The 19,298-nt window shown below is 38.8% G+C and overlaps 1 protein-coding gene across 2 annotated transcripts in view; it reads left to right on the forward strand.

The window, feature by feature from the left end:
* LOC124553793 (zinc finger protein 236-like) overlaps positions 1 to 11,137 on the forward strand; it is a 237,404-nt gene extending 226,267 nt beyond the window's left edge. For both annotated transcript variants that reach the window (XM_047127806.1, XM_047127878.1), the window contains exon 26: positions 9,835 to 11,137. In XM_047127806.1, coding sequence (XP_046983762.1) covers positions 9,835 to 10,943 — 1,109 coding nt within the window. In that variant the 3' untranslated portion in view covers positions 10,944 to 11,137. The remainder of the gene's footprint in view (positions 1 to 9,834) is intronic.
* Positions 11,138 to 19,298: the final 8,161 nt, after the last annotated feature.

Here is a 19,298-nt window from a genome sequence, read left to right on the forward strand (position 1 = left end):
TGTTCTGTACATAATACGCACAAATACAAACTACAATATCGATGTACATGTTTTAAGACAAAAAGGAAAGTACCATGTCCAATCAGTAAGGACACAGCCTTATAAAAGTTCCATTACAAATAGTGCAACCAAATTTGCAATAGATAAGATAAATATTGTTTTGTCTTTCTCACATTTTTGTAAAACCCTAAGGTCATTCGTACTTGATCACTGTTCCTAACCAGTGGCAGAATTTTTACGACATGTGAATTGCGAAACGTAAAAGAAAAAGGAACAAAATAACTTTATACAAGTAGCGCAAGCTGTCCTGTAGATTAAGCCAATCGGACAAACTCTCTCCTCATAAAAAAGTAAACTTATATTTACATAACATCAAATATTGTAGTATATACTTACATTGAACTAGTAACAAAGCATCAGAACCTATTAAAAAGGCGAATTTTAGGAAAAAAATATTTAGACGTGACGAGACTGAATCATCAACGCTATTCACCACGCTTAAAAGACAACAATTCATTTATGGCCAATTGTAACGTGTTGCCACTTGCTAAAAGCTTTAATTGTAGCTATGTTACTAATTAAAATTTAATTATAACAAATTGTACCAAGAACAATGTGTTTTTGGTGGATCCTCAATGTGTCACTGCCTTCAAGTGGCATACTCTCATAATATGCAAGTTACAATCATTCTTTTGCCATGAATATGATGTTTCTCATTATTTTATTGCAATGAATCACACAGTTAACTGTGGGTTTTCGAGTGATTCTCAATTTTCTGGTACTCTGAAATCGCATATATACGTAGACGTGAACTGAATGCCCCTCACAACTCTGTGCATGTGACGTAGGTGGCATTTGATTGGTCAAAGCTCAGACGCACACTCAGAATATCTGACATGCTAGATATTGCTCTGCACATTTGGAAAGACTCCCAAACATGCTATTCCACGCAGAAAGTCGGCATGATTAACATTCAGATGCACGGTCTGTGTGCCGACGTCTTAAGGCCAGTGGAGTTAAAGGATACTGTTTATTAATCTTCATTGTTAAGCCTACATAGGAGTCACTTCGAGGTGAAGTGTTTGTTCTTCATCATATTTCCGTACAATGAATTTATTGCCAACATACCTACACGACATTGTAGTTCTGCAAGGCACTGAATCCGGTGCCTTCTTCTTGAATTGCTACTTGAAGAATGTGGCAACCGCTAGACATAACAGACTTCATGTGAATAATGGGATTACGTTAAAACTGAAAGTTGTTATTAGATCTGCCCCTTTGTTTCAGTAGGCAGAAAACATTTATTTAACAAGTATGTAACTATTCTCACACAGTGTGTATCAGCTCATTCTAGTGTTTTGTATATCAGTAGGCACAGCAGACCAATATGTAATTGGTAGTTTGGCTTTGTGCAAAATACTGCCTTGTAAGGCAGATGATTGATGGGTGCTTTTGTGTTGCTGATAATGGTGACGTAGTCTTTGGCATGATTACAAAATGTTCAAATGTGTGTGAATTCTTACGGGACCAAACTGCTGAGGTCATCGGTCCCTAGTCTTACACGCTACTTAAACTAACTTGTGCTAAGAACAAAATATACACCCATGCCCAAGGGAGGACTCCGAACCTCCGGTGGGAGCAGTCCCAGACATGGTGCCTCAAACCGCACAGCCACTCTGTGCGGCGATTACAGAACTATCTCCTTTGGAGGAACAGAGTTTTCTTAATTCCATTTGGTTAATTTTGTAACAGTGCATTTCTAATAAGAGATCAGTTTCTTGCTGAAGCTAGTGAGCTGTTACTCCTGCAACTCTGTGTTGCATACATTCTCATGCATCCATATGTAATGCTCTCTTTTTCCAAGTCACAATAGTGAATTTTTCAATTCTAATAAATAAAATATTTGAAGAACGAGCTGTGGGAAGCAGCAGCAGCAAGCAATAATGTTCTAAATACCATATCCAAAAATTACCTTGAGAAATTAGTTGGCGAACAGATTTGTAAGGGTAACGCCTTGAATCTCGTGCTTACATACTGGCCTGAACTCCTCAACTTCGTTGATGTAGAACAGGGAGTAAGACAGTTACACAATTAGGTTAGAGTTGTATTAATAACTACATTGACATTACCACAGATGCCGATGCAAGCACCTCTGCAACCGCCGATACGCTCCCTTGGTTGTGGACTGTGGAGGGAAAGGTTTGCGGTGGGAGGGGATATAAGTTAGTGTGCACCCTCAAGAGCTCAGTTCATCAGCAGACTTGACAATGGCGACATGTCTGATTGCCTAAATGTACCTGTTGGACACTATGGATGAGAAATACACCGGTGGACTGTTTGGTTAATAATATTCCGTTTTCAGGCACAATATTTTTATTTTCTAATTACTGTTCGTCATATTTTGGAGCTACGCAACTCCATTTTCAATTACTGTATAGACATAATGGTCATTACTTCTGATTTAGGTTTTCACTTAACAATAACAAGTCAATGCAATTGTTAGATATAATAATAAAAGTGTCTCAGGAGGAATTAATGAGTGAAAAATGCTAGAGTAATGACACAAATAAAGTGCTGTATATATTACTTGCATTTGCCCATGTAACATTCATCTTCTTCATTGGTGAAAAACTTCCACATTTGCACTTACATTTTGAATGGTTTAACAGTACTATGTGACTCAAATGATGCTTATTTAATCTTTGATGCAGTATCAAATTTCATATTGTTTTCATTTGCATAGATTGATGAAATAAAATCAGAAATTAAAAATCCATTAAGGGAGTGACAGTTAACAATTGAATATGTAAGAATGTAAACCCAAGTTATTAACTGTCAGTACTCTAAGTAATTTTTAATTTCTTATTTTATTTTGTCACTCTATGTAAATAAAAATAATAGGAATTTCAATACCCATCACATGACTGTAACATAAGGTAAGTACACATCATTTGAGTTGTGTACTACTGTCATAAACATGTTAAATTGTTTAAAATGTAAGTGCAAATATAGAACACTTTCATTAATGCATTATGTGGTCAAACTCAGATAATTGTTGCAGTACTTTATTTCTCTCATTTCTTTAGCATTTTTCTCTCGTTAACCCACCTGAGATAGTTTTCTTGTTCCATCTAATGATTGTGTTCTTCTATTACTGCTGTGTGAAAAACTAGTGCTCATTACATCCACCCACACGTTGAAAATGGAGTTGTAGCTCTGTAACACATTGGGCTGTAATTAGAAAATAAAGATATTTTGAGTGAAGACAGAATGTAAGTCAGTAATAGCCCATGATCTAGTATCTATTAATAACATAAATTATATCATTACTATGACTGTCATTTGGAATGTAAAGGAAGGTAGGAAGATTTTCTACTTAATAACTGCAACGAGGAATGGTGTAAGATTAGCTGAGCAGTCACCGTCGCTCATCTCAGACACTAAAAATGTCAAGTACAAGTGGACAAAGTTAGTGTTGTACAATATGTCTTCAACAGATATGTGCCAAGCAAAGTTTTGAGGGGTGGGAAAGACCCACTGTGATTCATCACCATGTTATAAAGCAACTTTGAAAGCAGAGTGTTTCCCCAAATATTTAAAGCTTGCAAAAGCCTTGTAGATGACAAAAAATGAAACAAAACTTACATGAAAGAGAGCCATCAGCGAACCATTCAACAAATTTAGAAGTAACTTTGCTATCAGGTGCTTTGACAGGACACCCAAAGAAGTTTTGATCTTCCATTATATCAATAAATAGATAAAAGCTATCTGTCAAGTCACTCTATGACCATACTGGTACTGAAACAAATGATGACAGAAAAGGCCAAAATACTTAAGGCAATTTTCTGAAATTGCCTCTCTGATAGAGATTGTAGCATGTGCAGTTTCTTCTTTCAGCAGTCTCAATGAATACAAAAATGGCAGATGATGAAACAAATAACTGTAGAACAGAAATTCATAATGAAAAATCTCTCAGCAAAAGACAGACGAATGGATCCGATCTGATGAGATACATACATAATTCTACACAAGAGTATGTGAAAGAAGTTTCTCAACTTTTAGCAGCAATGTATCATAGGTTGCTGGAAGAACTAACCATTCAAAGTGATACTGAAAATATGCGGGTGATTTCCATTTTCAAGAAGGGTCACTAAAGAGATTGTACTGAAATTAGCCAGTCAATTAACTAAAACTATGTTCCACTGCTTCAGTATCTTCCTTTGATGTAGAGTGTTGCTTTCCTGGTGAACCAATAGGAACTGGAGAACTTATAATCTTCAAAACATTGTGAATAGGAATTGAGCCCTGATGGCATTGTTGCTGTCCTTCAGCCAGCTGGTCAATGTGGTAGCATAAAGTTCACTACAGTTTCATTTAACTCATAACTGGTGTCTATAATCCTTGCCAACCACCTGTCACAGTCATTCACACACGCCACAAACATCCCCCTTCTCAGGTTGTGAATCTGAATATTGTTGTGCTGTTTCTGAGGTGTTGGCCAAACAAAAGAAATTTCTTCTTTCTTGCTCCTTAAAGTGCGTGCAATAGGAGTTCGTCCATCACTTGGAGTCCAAAAATGTTTCTTCTGAATTCCTTTCACAGGAGTAGTTTGTTTGGACCATTCTTCTTTTTTCTACTCACAGAATTCGATTTCCTCTTTAGACAAAAGATTGAGGGCTGTGGATGTGTAAGATTTCACGACTCTCGTAAAATCCTCAGCATTCTGAATCACAGCTGTATTTGGTCTGGAAAGATTGTTTTGTAGCATAGTGCTTCAGCAGGCCTCCTACACCATCATTAGGCCCCTTCCCATGACCAGTAGCACTGTATAACCAGTCAGTTGGCAAAAATGACTTACTCAGTTCAAACAGCTGGTAACGGTTTTTAAAATGACTAGGGAGCACTCTCAGAAATAATGATCATCTTCTCTGCCCCTGTTTGCAGTTGAAGAATTTTGCGCATTGCTAGCAAAGCATGTGCTGAGTCATATCCTGTGTCATCACTTCTAACTGCAACACTTGTGGTCTTGTTTTGAAAATATGTCACTTCCATAAAAATTGAAACCTGGTCAATACTCCAATGATACCCTTGTACTTCTTGCGGTAGAATTGCAGACCAGTTCTCAGCAAAATCACAGTGAAGCACTAAACATAGTTCTTCAACCTGTACACACCCTTTCACTTCTGTAATGTGTTGTTGTTGCAATTTCTTCAGATGCTGGTGTGTTATGGCTTTCACTGACCATTTACCAAGTTCATCAATGAAACTGTCAAACGCAACAGTTTTCTTAATTAGTTTATTTTCCTCCCATGTCACATATGTAATTTCTGCATAGTTATCTGCTACGTCTTCCAGGCCAAGTGTCTGTAAAGACAGTCCTCCCTTCCCAGGGTAGTCACCACATTCTTGAAACAAACAATTCTCTCACTTTAAGTCACATACTACTAATGACTTCACATGCGCAACCAAAGTGTCATATGTCATGCACTCCAGTAAATAATTCAAAGTTACCACACAAAGTTCAAAATTCGCACAGTACACACATAAACAGACATTTCCAGGTGGGTGTGGAACTACCCACTTATGTCATAGTGCATAAAATTTTGATCTTCCAATATGTGAAGTTGTATAGTTGCTCTTATGAATTGCAAAAGTTTCTTTAATACTGCAAGTCATGTACCTCTTCACTCCACAACTTTTTGACCTTCAACTGTTACAGTTACAGTGTCTTTTTTGGTGGCACTCTGGCAAGAACAGTCTCGTTTATCTTCCATATAAAATGACTGCACTATTGGAACTTGAGCTGCTTCTACAGGATGGCCATAATAGGGATCTGGTCTTCCAAAGACTCCTTTTACAAACCTCACATTTCTTTATTTGTCTGCTATGTACTTTGATACTGATTGAATGTGGTTCAAAATTGTTTTCTTTGAAAATGTCTCTAGAATAATAGTTAAAACTTGCACCTTTTGACTGTAGGATGCACAATATTCAACAGCTGAATTGTATTTGTGAAAAATTCCTGGCAAGAGGTGCAAGTGTGCTTTGGTTCATTTTCTTCTGAAGATTGAATTTCTACTTTGAAGAGTGTGGTCAGTTTTGCTGTAGTGTATTCATCCATAGCTTTTGTAATTTTTCTGCACTTTTGTGATGCATAGAGCTTATGACTCAACGTCACTTGACACAGTTTCTTAACAGGACTAACACCTAAACACCTACCTCATTAGTTGACTGATTCAGGATATTTAATTCTTCCTCTATTGATGCAAAATCTCCATCTGCACCATGGCAGGCTTCACCTTGTTCAGATACAATTATTGTTGTTATTCTGTCAAAACATTCAGAACACAAAAAGTCATCACTGGAAACATCTTCACTTTGAAACAAAGTTTTCAAATGAGAACAGTTATTCTCAACCTGAACAAAGTCTGTTGGTTTATATATATATAATCACTAACACTATGTGATCAGAAGTATCCAGACACCTGGCTGAAAATGGCTTAGAAGTTCATGGTGCCCTCCATTGGTAATGCTGGAATTCAGTATGGTGTTAGCCTGTATGCCAGCTTCCACTCTCGCAGGCGTAAGTTCAGTATGGTGCTGTAAGGTTTCTTGGGAAATGGCAGCTCGTTCTTCGCATTGTGCTGCACTGAGGAGAGGTATCGAAGCCAGTTGGTGAGGCCTGGCACGAAGTCAGCATTCCAAAAGATCACAAAGGTGCTTATAGGATTTAGGTCAGGACTCTGTGCAGGTCAGTCCATTACAGGGATGTTATTGTCGTGTAATTACTCCGCCACAGGCCGTGAATTATGAACAGTTTCTCAATCATGTTGAAAGATGTAATCACCATCCCCGAAGTGCTCGTCAACAGTGGGAAGCAAGAAGGTGCTTAAAACATCAATCTAGGCCTGTGCTGTGATAGTGCCGCATAAAGCAACAAGGGGTGCAGGCCCCCTTCATCGTCGCTGAATTTTACTGTTGGCACTACACATGCTGGTAGATGACGTTCACCGGGCATTCGCCATACCCACACCCTGCCATCGGATTGCCACATTGTGTACTGTGATTCGTCACTCCACACTACTTTTTTCCACTGTTAAATCGTCCAATTTTTACGCTCCTTACACCAAGCGAGGCATCGTTTGGCATTTATCGGCGTGATGTGCTTATGAGCAGGCGCTCGACCACGAAATCCAAGTTTTCTCACCTTCCGCCCAACTGTCACAGTACTTGCAGTGGATCCTCATGCAGTTAGGAATTTGTGTGTGATGGCCTGGATAGATGTCTGCCTATTACACATTATGGCCCTCTTCTACTGGGGGTGGTCTCTGTCAGTTAACAGACTAATATGAAAACCGTATGTTTTTGGGGGTGTCCAGATACTTTTGATCACATAGTGTATATCACTCTTTTATGGGTATGCAAATAGCAAGCACACATCACTCTCCTGTGGCTCCAGTCAGATGACATTTCAAACAGTCCTTTTCACAGAACTCACTGGATGGTCTCAGATTTCTCAGAAGCGTCTTCAGTAAACAAATAAGCACTGAACAACTACACTGCAGAAACCTGCTATGAAAAACCACAAGAAAGAAACTGACAAGAAACTACAACAAAGTGTAAGAAATATCTGCAACAATGAAAGTCAAAACAAATAACTGCAACAAAGATAGTGATAAGAAATAACTGCAGCAAAGACAAAAGAAATAAACATTGTAACAAAGAAATTAGTAAGAAACAACTGCAATAAAGACATACATTACCCTTGAAAGTTAAAAAAAAAGATTTTTTTTTAAAATAAAACCTGTCCAACTTAAAAGTGGAAGCTCTCCTTTACAGAGACTATAGTACTACATGGTACTAATCAACAGAACAGAAATCTAAATTTCTGAATTGGCATTTTTGAAAAGAAAAAATTCTGTAAATTATAAAAAAAAAATTCAAAAGTTGGCAATAAAAGAACTTTGACAGATGTCCAAATGGAGGAGGCCTGTGTCTCGCGGCAAGGATTTTTTTGGAGAAAAAAAAAAAATTACATGTTTCTTACTTACTCCCGAATTTTAACATAAGCTAAATTCAGTAACATCCTAGATTATGAAGGTATCCCCCCTGCCTGAAGCGATAAGGATTATGCCTATCTAGTTTATACATCGGGCAGCATCAAGAATGTGTTGTCAAAATTTAACACCCTCTGCCTCTTATTCGGTGAAATTTGAAAGTTCTATGTAAATCACAAGTTTTATTTAAAATTAATTATGACTATTAACTGTAAAAGATGGTTGTCAGTGAAGGGGTGTGTATGTGTGTGTGTGTGTGTGTGTGTGTGTGTGTGTGTGTGTGTGCAGTCACATGAGTAGCATTAAAACTACAAACTATCAATAAAGAAATGAAAACATTAAGAGAATTGCATCATAATTTTACATTGCTTGGCTCTAGTAATACCAGGTGTAGAAGTATGAAACCGGAATTTAGGAGCTGTAATGGCTGACGACGAATGCCAAATCGCATCAACCCAAGTTCCATACATCGGTGTCTGTTTCAAACCCGTAAACATGTCGAGTTTTGTGCCTACGAACTATTATTTGCAGACAGTATTGGTTTTCTGCTATGATTTGAAGAAAACTCCTGCAGAATTGCGTTGAATGCTTGTCGAAGCTTTCGGCGAACATGCTTGCGGGAAAACACAGTGTTTCAATTGGTTCAAAAAACTCAAAAGTGGTGATTTTGATGTAAGAAACAATGAGCATGGGAAACCACCAAAGAAGTTCAAAGACAACGAGTTGCAGGCCATACTGGAGGAAGATGATACTCAGACTCAACAGGAACTCACGGAGCAATTGAATGTGACACAGAAAGCTGTTTGTTTCTCTTCAGTTGAAATCTATAAAAAATGTGCATGGGGAAGGGGGGGGTGGGGGTGGAATGGGTTCTGCGTGAACTGAATGAAAGACAGCAAGCAAATCAAAAGACCACTTGGGCAATGCTGCTCACCAGGTACAGAGAAAGTGGTTTCTCCACGGATAGTGACAGATGATGAAAAATGGGTATATTTTGAGAATCCTAAGTGTCGTGTAAATCATGGGTGACTCCAGGAAAATCATTGACATCCACTGCAAGACCAAATAGCTTTGGAAAGAAGAGAGTGCTCTGTGTTTGGTGGGATCAGAAGGGTGCCATCTGTCATGAGCTACTAAAACCTGTTGAAACCATTAACATTGATCGCTACCAACAGCAAATGATTGATTAAAATCGAGCATTGCATGAAAAACAACTGGAATATGGAAAAAGGCAACACAATCATATTGCTCCACGATAATGCCCCATCACACACCGCAAAACAGGTCAGGAGAATGATCAAGGCATTCAGTTGGGAAGTACTAAGGTATGCGGCTTATTTTGCAGACTTACCGCCATCCAATTATCATCCATTTGCGTCACTGGGAAATTCTCTTGCTGAACAACGCTTCATTTCTTGTGAAAATGAACGAAAATGGCTCGCTGACTGGTCCTCTTCAAAAGAACAACTTTTTTTTTCATGGCCTGCCAGAGAGGTGGGAGAAATGTATAAATAGCAAGAGATTATTTTAAATAAAATATTGTCTATCAGTTTCAAAATACAGACATGTAATTATTGCAACTAAATTCCAGTTTCATGCTTCTCCACCTAGTATTTTCCAAATTTTGGATTCGACCAACTCATACCAGTTACAATTTTGCAAGAAAAAACTTAGAAGTAAATATATGTTAAGTGTGTCTTATAGCCTTCATAATAATTTATTGAGTACAGTCTGGTCATGAAAATGTGTTAATGCAATATTAACTTTTTCCCCCTAGGAGCCAAACCATTCAAGTGTCCAGTGTGTGACGCAAGATTTCGGACATCAGGGCACCGAAAAGCTCATCTTGCTTCGCACATTAAAGAAACCAGTAGACTGAACAGACAAAGAAAGCAGCCTAAACCTGTGAAGGATCAAGAGAAAAATACTGAAGATATGGTAACTGAGAGAGAGATACACCAAGCAGAAAACGAAAACGCAGAGGCAGATTTGAACAATTCCACATTTTTAGTCACTGGAGACAGTTCTCAAGTTGTCAATAACTTCCAGTTTCAACTAGCTGATAGCTTTCAGATAGATACTTCAGGGAATCTGATACCTACACAGGCCTTACAACTGGACGAAGCAATTCTACAACAGATACAAGCTTCCAATATCATTATTCAGGCACCAGGAACGGAACAGAGTGTTTGTCAGGAAACATTTCAAGTGTCAACGGATGATCAAAATTTGGGCACTGTGCGTTTTGAAATACCTTTTATAAATGTTCAGCAGACATCATCAGATAATGTGACAACCACCAGCGACATTGTTTTTAATGTTGAAAGTGAATTAGATGTTGATATTGACAACAATGCTTCTTCATCAACTCCCTCCACAACTTCACGTTTCAGGGTCAGTGACAGTCGCAAAGGTGGCAGATCTCTAGTGCCTGTTGGTGGTCAGAAGAAGACAGATGACGATTTCTTTGTGTATCATGACTGTCAAGTGTGTGGTAAATGGTTCTCAAAACCAAGTCAGTTACAACGGCACGCTCGTATTCATACAGGAGAGCAACCCTTCCAGTGTACTGTGTGTAACAAAAGATTCAATCAGAAGGATGCTTTGAGTATACATTTAAAAAGTCACACAGGTGAAAGGCCATTTGCTTGTCAGTATTGTGATTACTCCTTCACACAAAAAGGTAACTTGAAGACCCACATTAAGCGAGTTCACAGATTCAGTTGTTCTGAGCTTGGGACGAAAGGTCCACCTACACCCAAATCAGGTATTAAGTTAAAACCTTCAATAAACAGTGAAACTGACGTTGATAAAAGCCTTGATCTCGATAGAGTTGTTGATGACTTGTTTCCTCAGATGAACAGTACTTTTCTTACAGACCCCTAATATATAAATTATTTGCATGTTTGCATGCATTTTCCAGTACAAATATTGTTTACATCAGAAATGATGTTACAACTGCCGTAAATATTTATAAATGTAATGCATTTGCAGAAAATGTAATTGTATATTTGTATTGTAAATATATTTTGAAATTGTGATTTTTCTTTGCTGTTTATTTATAAAATATTTTTTTTACTTTTATTGTATTTACTTAAAAAGAACTTGCAGTTAAATACTTTTACATTAATAAAATATGTATGCAGATTGCTTATAAACATCATGAGTGTGTGTTTCTGTATTTTTTTATTACAATGACAAACAGTCATCTACAATTTCAAATTACTGTGTTGGAAATCCCAGAGGAATATTCTTCACAATCCAGTGGCACATTTCAATAATACCAGCATATATGTAACTTGTTTGACTGAGTGCTTTTGATAATGACTCTGCCTTTCTCTTTGGGTAAATATGTTGACAGTTGGGAAATGTTTGCGTATACTTAGTATTCCCAAATTAATTTACCACCTTCACCTGACATAAACCTTGTCTGTGTAACACCCATTGAGAAGTGGTATAGCGAGATCAGCAACCATATCTCCAAAAATATAATTTGCAAACTGTGCTAGGTAGAAGAGAGATGCACTGCTTCCCTGAAGTACAAATTTTTGCTGCAACTATTTGTTTGAAGAGTGTGACCTATGCTGCTGATAAATGTGTAGCATTTCATTGAACTGATAAAATAAGAGCACTCATTTTGGAGTGAGACTTTCATGTCATTCGGTCACTTTACTAATGGCTTCTAGTGTTAAATGTTGTGTAACAATTCAGATCAACCTGTCCACTACGGCCTGTCAGGAACTCAGCAACTACACTGATGGATAACTTGAGTACCATGTCCCGCTGTTCAGAGCAGGTAGCATGGAAGCAGAGGCACTGTGTTGTAACTCAGCAGTTAACTATGGTGCAGCCTGAGGTTTTGCATGTGGTTACATAAAACTGAATTGTATATAAAATGCAGTGTTTTATGATTCACCTGTGAGTGTAAATAATGGGGAGGCAGTGAATTCATTCACACTAAAACGATCAAAAACTAAATGTATGATTGCCGGAGCCAGACACCTGTGGGTAAATAGTGCATACAATTGCTGCTACTTAAAGATACGAGAATTATGCAAACAAATGTATCTAATGTTTAAAGTACACTCATCCACCTAGCAAAATGAGAAAGCTTCAGTTTCCCGTCTGTACTTATAAAAAACCTGAAAAATTGTCATGTCTGTTTGAACACATTTCCCCAGAACTATTTGACAAATTTTCATGGGGTTCTGTAGGTAAGTTAAACTTAGTTTAGGGCAACATATAGGCTTCAGTTCATTAGAATCGAATCAAAAAAAGATTTGTAATTGAAAGTTTTATCCATACTAATATTATAAACGTGAAAATAACTGTTATGTTTTTACAACCAACCTGCTGAACTGGTTTTCATGAAATGTACAGAGAGAGCGTGAATCTTGAGGAGAAACAAGCTACTTTAGAATGTGTGTAGGACAAGATACTTACTTATTTGAAGAATAATATGCGAATTAGAGAAAAATATTTACTCTTGGACTTTTTATCTTTATATACTTGTGAAAATGCTTTTATTGGCTGAAATATGTATGTGATAAGATTCAAAGTAAGAGTTCTATGGTTATATGATCTTCATTGTGTTTAATCCATACTTCCACACTAATTGTTCTATAATGTACATTTCGCAGTGTATAGCTACTTCCGCAGCACGATGCATAGATGCGGGCTCCTGCACATACCCTTCTGTCTGCAATGCTCAGCTGCAATGCTGTGCATGGCGAAGCATTGTGCATTGGGGCAGCTTGGGAGGGAGCAGAATGAAGTGCACATCATGAGCTACACTTACCCGAACAGACACACGTAAAGGCAGCTGATTTTATTTCCTGTACAGCATCTTATTTACTCGCCATCACTCATCGTAACAAAACCACAGATATGTGAGTGCAGCTGCGAGCAACAGCTAGTAGAGAATAAAATAGCATTTCTGCATAAGTGAAGAACAATCTGTTTCACAGAATTTAAATGCTATTTGCCAAAATTTCATCGTCACTAGGGTGCAAGATTTTCTGTATACAGACAAATTTGGCTATGGATGGAGAGGGACTGCGCCTGATGTGTATGGTTCCAGGGGGAATTGGCCACTGCCTATAAACAGCTGGAAGCTGTGTTGGCCATGGTCAGTAGGCCTCAGTCTGCTGTCTTGGGCTGTGGTGTGTTGGGAGACAAGAGGCAAATACTTGTGGAGATGCCACAAATAGTGGTAGGGCCAGGAATTCTGGGCAGAATGCGAAAGGCTGTAGCAGCTGCATGGCTTCTCATTTTGCAGCATTGTTCCCAGAATTGATCACTGGTTTGGAGTTAAGTAGAAGGCTTAAACCAGAGCCTGGGATGTATTTTTCCTCCTTTTCCTGCTGTTGTGTATTTTGTAAGATTTGTGGTGGGTCTTATACCAGCACTAGCGGGAAGTTGCGTCCCTGGTCGATATAACAGGGCAGTATTTGCTTACCCCATTACACCACCAGATGAAAGTAGTATTATCTTTATTGTCTCTTCTCAGACTAGTTTTTTGGTGGTCCGGATCTTCCACGCCACCTCCCTGTCAATCCAACTGCGGTGGAGGTCCCTGGAATCCTTTCGCAAGTTCTCTCTGTTGCGCTGTTGTATAAATAGCCACACTTCCCACAAACAGGGATATATTTTGCCCAAAATGCTCACTATTTTCACAATGCAACTAACAATTGCTATAGTAATACCACTCTCTTGAATACATTCAAACGTCTGTACATGTATACTGTAGGACCTGAGAGGAAAAACCAGAAAAACAGCTACCACTCTTCAGTTGTTCATTATGTCCTTGTTGGAACATCATTTACTCCATGGCTGTCAGCCGGCCGGAGTGACCGTGCGGTTCTAGGCGCTGCAGTCTGGAGCCGAGCGACCGCTACGGTCGCAGGTTCGAATCCTGCCTCGGGCATGGATGTGTGTGATGTTCTTAGGTTGTTGTTGTAGTTGTTGTTGTTGTGGTCTTCAGTCCTGAGACTGGTTTGATGCAGCTCTCCCCATGCTACTCTATCCTGTGCAAGCTTCTTCATCTCCCAGTACCTACTGCAACCTACATCCTTCTGAATCAGCTTAGTTTATTCATCTCTTGGTCTCCCTCTACGATTTTTACCCTCCACGGTGCCCTCCAATGCTAAATTTGTGATCCCTTGATGCCTCAGAACATGTCCTACCAACCGATCCCTTCTTCTGGTCAAGTTGTGCCACAAACTTCTCTTCTCCCCAATCCTATTCAATACTTCCTCATTAGTTATGTGATCTACCCATCTAATCTTCGGCATTCTTCTGTAGCACCACATTTCGAAAGCTTCTATTCTCTTCTTGTCCAAACTATTTATCGTCCATGTTTCACTTCCATACATGGCTATGCCCGCATCTCGATGTCGTGCGGTAGCGTTCTCGCTTCCCACGCCCGGGTTCCCGGGTTCGATTTCCGGCAGGGTCAGGGATTTTCTCTGCCTCGTGATGGCTGGATGTTGTGTGATGTCCTTAGGTTAGTTAGGTTTAAGTAGTTCTAAGTTCTAGGGGACTGATGACCATAGATGTTAAGTCCCATAGTGCTCAGAGCCATTTGAACCATACATGGCTACACTCCATACAAATACTTTCACTTACTTTTACTTAGGTTAGTTAGGTTTAATTAGTTCTAAGTTCTAGGCGACTGATGACCTCAGAAGTTAAGTAGCATAGTGTTCAGAGCCAATCCATGGCTCTCGGATTCAGGCACTTGCTGCACCTTGGCTCAAATGACTCCCACTACATTTATCCTTATTCAGTTTACTCATGAACATCTCTTGTTGACAGCTTCTCAATGGTATGTTGGGATGTTTACAAATATACTGAAACACTACAAGGCTCAGACAGTTCTATGACATTCTTGGTTGTGGACTTCTCAGCCTTTGCTATTGCGTGGAGAAATATTGGTTAACCACCTCTCCACCTTCCGTAATGGGTCAGACTTGCACTAGGTACAGGAAGCAGGTACCAAGATAGTAGAGTACAAATGGTGTGCATGGGGCCATAGCGAGAGCATGGCAAGGTAGAACCCCACCAAGGGTGTAGACACATAGAGCACGCAATATCTGACTTGTTAAATGAAATATTGTTTAAAAATTAATCAAGAGAAAAATGTGAGTTCTCCTATTACTCATGTTCCTGTCTGCCGCCTACAAGAACCACCTTTTCCCAGCCGCTGCATAAGCACACTGTTGTCACAATATCTCCATACAGTGTAATTTCGTCCAGGCAGTAGAAATGACTACTACCGAATAGGCGTCTGTCAGTAACATATCTTACGTACAAACAGTGTACTTGGTTCAAGCAGCTGCTGCCTACACAACTCACTTGACTTCTGTAATGGAGCTTGTGCTTCGACTTCGCTACAGTGTTATAGTATCTCAAATGTTAGCTGATGCTGAATCAAATAGGCTATTTGACTGAAAGCACACAATACTTGCCGACAGAGGGCTGGAGGGAAACTGTTTGAGCTACGGTGGTTTAACATATTTAACAAAACAATAAGTGCAATGGAAAACAGATCTCAAATATATAGAAACATTTCATCCAACTTAAATTTTCTTTCAGGAAACACCGTAAGTGAATGCTCTGTATCTTGCAAAATTTGCAGCTGATTTTGGTGCTAAATATAGCAGAGATATTGATACAGCATAGGTAACTAAAGTAATAGCTGCTTTCAACCTCTAATCAAAGAGAAGATTAAGAGCATTGAAATGGATTCCCGTTTGAAGGTTTTTTCAAAGTATGGGTTAAGAGATGCTTATCTCAATATCAAAATAGCTTTGCCAGGGACTGCGGTATCTTGGGTGAACAGTCCTTTAACTCTTACCATCTTGTCCATAGAATACAAAACAACTGTTAAAGTTGACTTCAGTGACTTAACTAGTTTTCTGCACTTAAATCCAAGAAATGTGGAGTAGAACTGTGATAAAACATAATTCTTGGGAGAGAGATAATCTGAACTCTTAATTGGTTCCTTTTTCTTCTATTTCTAATTTATTATGATTGCTATTATTTGTGTGTGTATCACACAGTGCTTTTACATTTGTTTTCCTGGTCTTCCATATGGCTCTTATTCTATTACTGTAGGCTAGTTTTCTTCATTTCCCCTTGATTCTAAGTTTAAAAACACATTCTTTCAAACAGTTTATATTTTGATTGAACAGATTTCTATCTGCAAGGACAACTTCCACTCCTTCCATCTGGGCTTTTAACATTACATTTTTAACTTGTTCAATGTTGCTCTTATTTTGTGTGTAAGCATTGTTTTACAAAGTCTTGAACATATCCACAAAAGTTAAATCCTTCTTTTCTGTTGTCTGCTGCCAGGTTTAACAATTTCTCTGTTGTTTTACAGAATTTCAATCTCTATCAGTCTTCCATTTTGTCTAGGCCTAGAATTTTCCTCATAATTCTTTGTTCTTCCTCTACGGTGTTTTCATGACCAACTTTTTTGTTGAGAATTAAAATTTTGCTCAGACACAGAGTTCCAGGATTTATCACCATGCTATGTCTTAATCTTTTGGGTGTGTGAATATGCACTTTCCATTGTAGATGTTAAGCACACTCCAGTGTGCTCTCTTGGGTTTTTGTCGTCGAACTCTGTGTCCTTCCTTTACTGGTGGGTTTGTAGGCCAGCCTTTTCATTGTATTGTTTGAGGACTTCTTTCTTACTGCTGTGATTTCAGCATCTGCTAGTAACACAAAATCATCTGTGAAAGCTTAGCAAGAGATATTATCTTTATTCGTCCAAGCAAAAGAGGATTCCAGAGGTGTTGAGTTTTTTTATTATTTTTACAATCCCATAAGGATTTAATCGAAGATGGGTGGTGACAGTCCATCTCCTTAGCAAACACTGGTTTTAATTTCAAAGGTTTCTGAATTTTTGCTTATAAATGCTATATTAGATGTTGTGTTGTAGACTGTGTAGTTAATGAGGCTTACTGTCTTCAAGTCTTGTCCCTTATTTATTGGTCAATCAAGTCATGTCTTCTTGAAGCGAACAAAAGTATAAATGCATTAAACTTCCTGGCAGATTAAAACTGTGTGCCAGACTGAGACTCGAACTCAGGAACTTTGCCTTTCATGGGCAAGTGCTCTATCAACTGAGCTCCCCAAGCACAACTCACGCCCCGTCTTCACAGCTTTACTTCCGCCAGTACCTCGCCTCCTACCTTCCAAACTTTACAGAAACTCGTCTTTGTTCACAGGAGAGCTTCTGTAAAGTTTTGAAGGTAGGAAGCGAGGTACTGGCGGAAGTAAAGCTGTGAGCACAGGGCGTGAGTCATGCTTGGGTAGCTCAGTTGGTATAGCACTTGCCCGCGAAAGTCAAAGGTCCCGAGTTCGAGTCTCGGTCCGGCACACAGTTTTAATTTGCCAGGAAGTTTCATATCAGTGCACACTCCGCTGCAGAGTGAAAAATCTGATTCTATAAATGCATTGTTTGTAACTTGAAGATCTGTTCTATGCGTGAGCATACTAGTAGAAAATTCATTTAATATTTGCCGATCTTAAGTTTACATTTGTAGCAGACATGTTTAGAATATCTTGCATGTGACTTGAAGGAGAGGGATAACTCTGTAGTTATTAATGTCTGTCCTGTAACCTTACTTGTGGAATGGGTGGATGAGTTTGTATTCCCAATGTTTTGGCAGTTTTTGTGTGTGCCAAATATCAATGATGATGTGTGTAAGTTTCTCAAGTGTGTTTGTCCCTATGTACTTCAGTAACTCAGAGATGATGCCATCCTCCCCAGAAGTCCACTGAGCAAGGTGGTGCAGTGGTTAGCACACTGGACTTGCATTAGGGAGGACAGTGGTTCAAACCTGCGTCCGGCCATCCTGATTTAGGTTTGACATGATTTCTCCGTTTAAGACAAATGGCGTGATGGTTCCTTTGAAAGGGCATGGCCGACTTCCTTCCCTGTCCTTCCCTAATCTGATGGGACCAATGACCTCGTTGTTTGGTTCCCTCCAGCAAACCAACCAACCAACCTAGATGTCCTGTTGTCTTTTAGTTTAAGTATATGTTTGTAAATTTCATCTTAGACAGGTGATTGATATCATACGCGCGTGTGTCTCCCTGGGAAATCATGAAAGTGATTCTGGACAGCTGAGCCGCGTAGCTCAGAAAAGTATCAAAATCGCTCCCTACAGCTGTCGTGATTTGTCAGAATGATGATAATGCTTTCTGGAACACAGATTCTGTGGGATGTAATCACGTATCCACCAAAAGTCACATGTATTGTGTTCCCTAAAGTTATTTTCAATAATTTAATATTGTTTATGGAGTCTTTCATTATTTCTTGGTAGAGCAATTCCATATTTAAGGTTGAATAACAAGTACACTATTTTTTGTTCTACTGTGTACAGTGACTGACTCTTTTTCCCATTCCTCTTTTTATATTAGTTTCTTGGAGCCTTATTGTGCCAAAATAACTTGGATGTGAACAAGATTGTGATCATAGTATACATTTCCACCTCTTCAGATTTGTGCACTGTTAAACTTCTTTAAGACTATGGACTGTGACAGCATTGTGATGGATTTTATACTTGTCAAGCAATTGCATGGGTTACCTCCATGTATTTTCCTTCTGAAAATTTTTCTTCTGGGAGGGCGATATGATTTTCAAATTAACCAATTGCTGTTGGTGAATTTGTCTACTGGGAAATCGCTAATGATATTTTGATATACTTTATGTATGCAAAGTTATGTGACGACATTGCCTAATAGGATTCTTATATTAGTTCTTTATTATACATGATATTAAAACCAATGTACAGTCACTCCATAAACAATACAGAACCATTTTACTTTGATTTATAAGAAAGTTTATACCACTTGCAATTTATTTGCTACAATGATACATTTAACCTGCTGTGTGCAATTTTTAATATATAGTTCAATTAAATAGTATTTTTACTCCAGAATGAGATTTTCACTCTGCAGCGGAGTGTGCGCTGATATGAAACTTCCTGGCAGATTAAAACTGTGTGCCCGACCGAGACTCGAACTCGGGACCTTTGCCTTTCGCGGGCAAGTGCTCTACCAACTGAGCTACCGAAGCACGACTCACGACCGGTACTCACAGCTTTACTTCTGCCAGTACCTCGTCTCCTACCTTCCAAACTTTACAGAAGCTCTCCTGCGAACCTTGCAGAACTAGGTTCTGCAGAACTAAGTTCTGCAAGGTTCGCAGGAGAGCTTCTGTAA

The sequence above is a fragment of the Schistocerca americana genome, chromosome 1 (assembly GCF_021461395.2).
Source record: "Schistocerca americana isolate TAMUIC-IGC-003095 chromosome 1, iqSchAmer2.1, whole genome shotgun sequence".
Taxonomy (NCBI): Eukaryota; Metazoa; Arthropoda; class Insecta; order Orthoptera; family Acrididae; genus Schistocerca; species Schistocerca americana.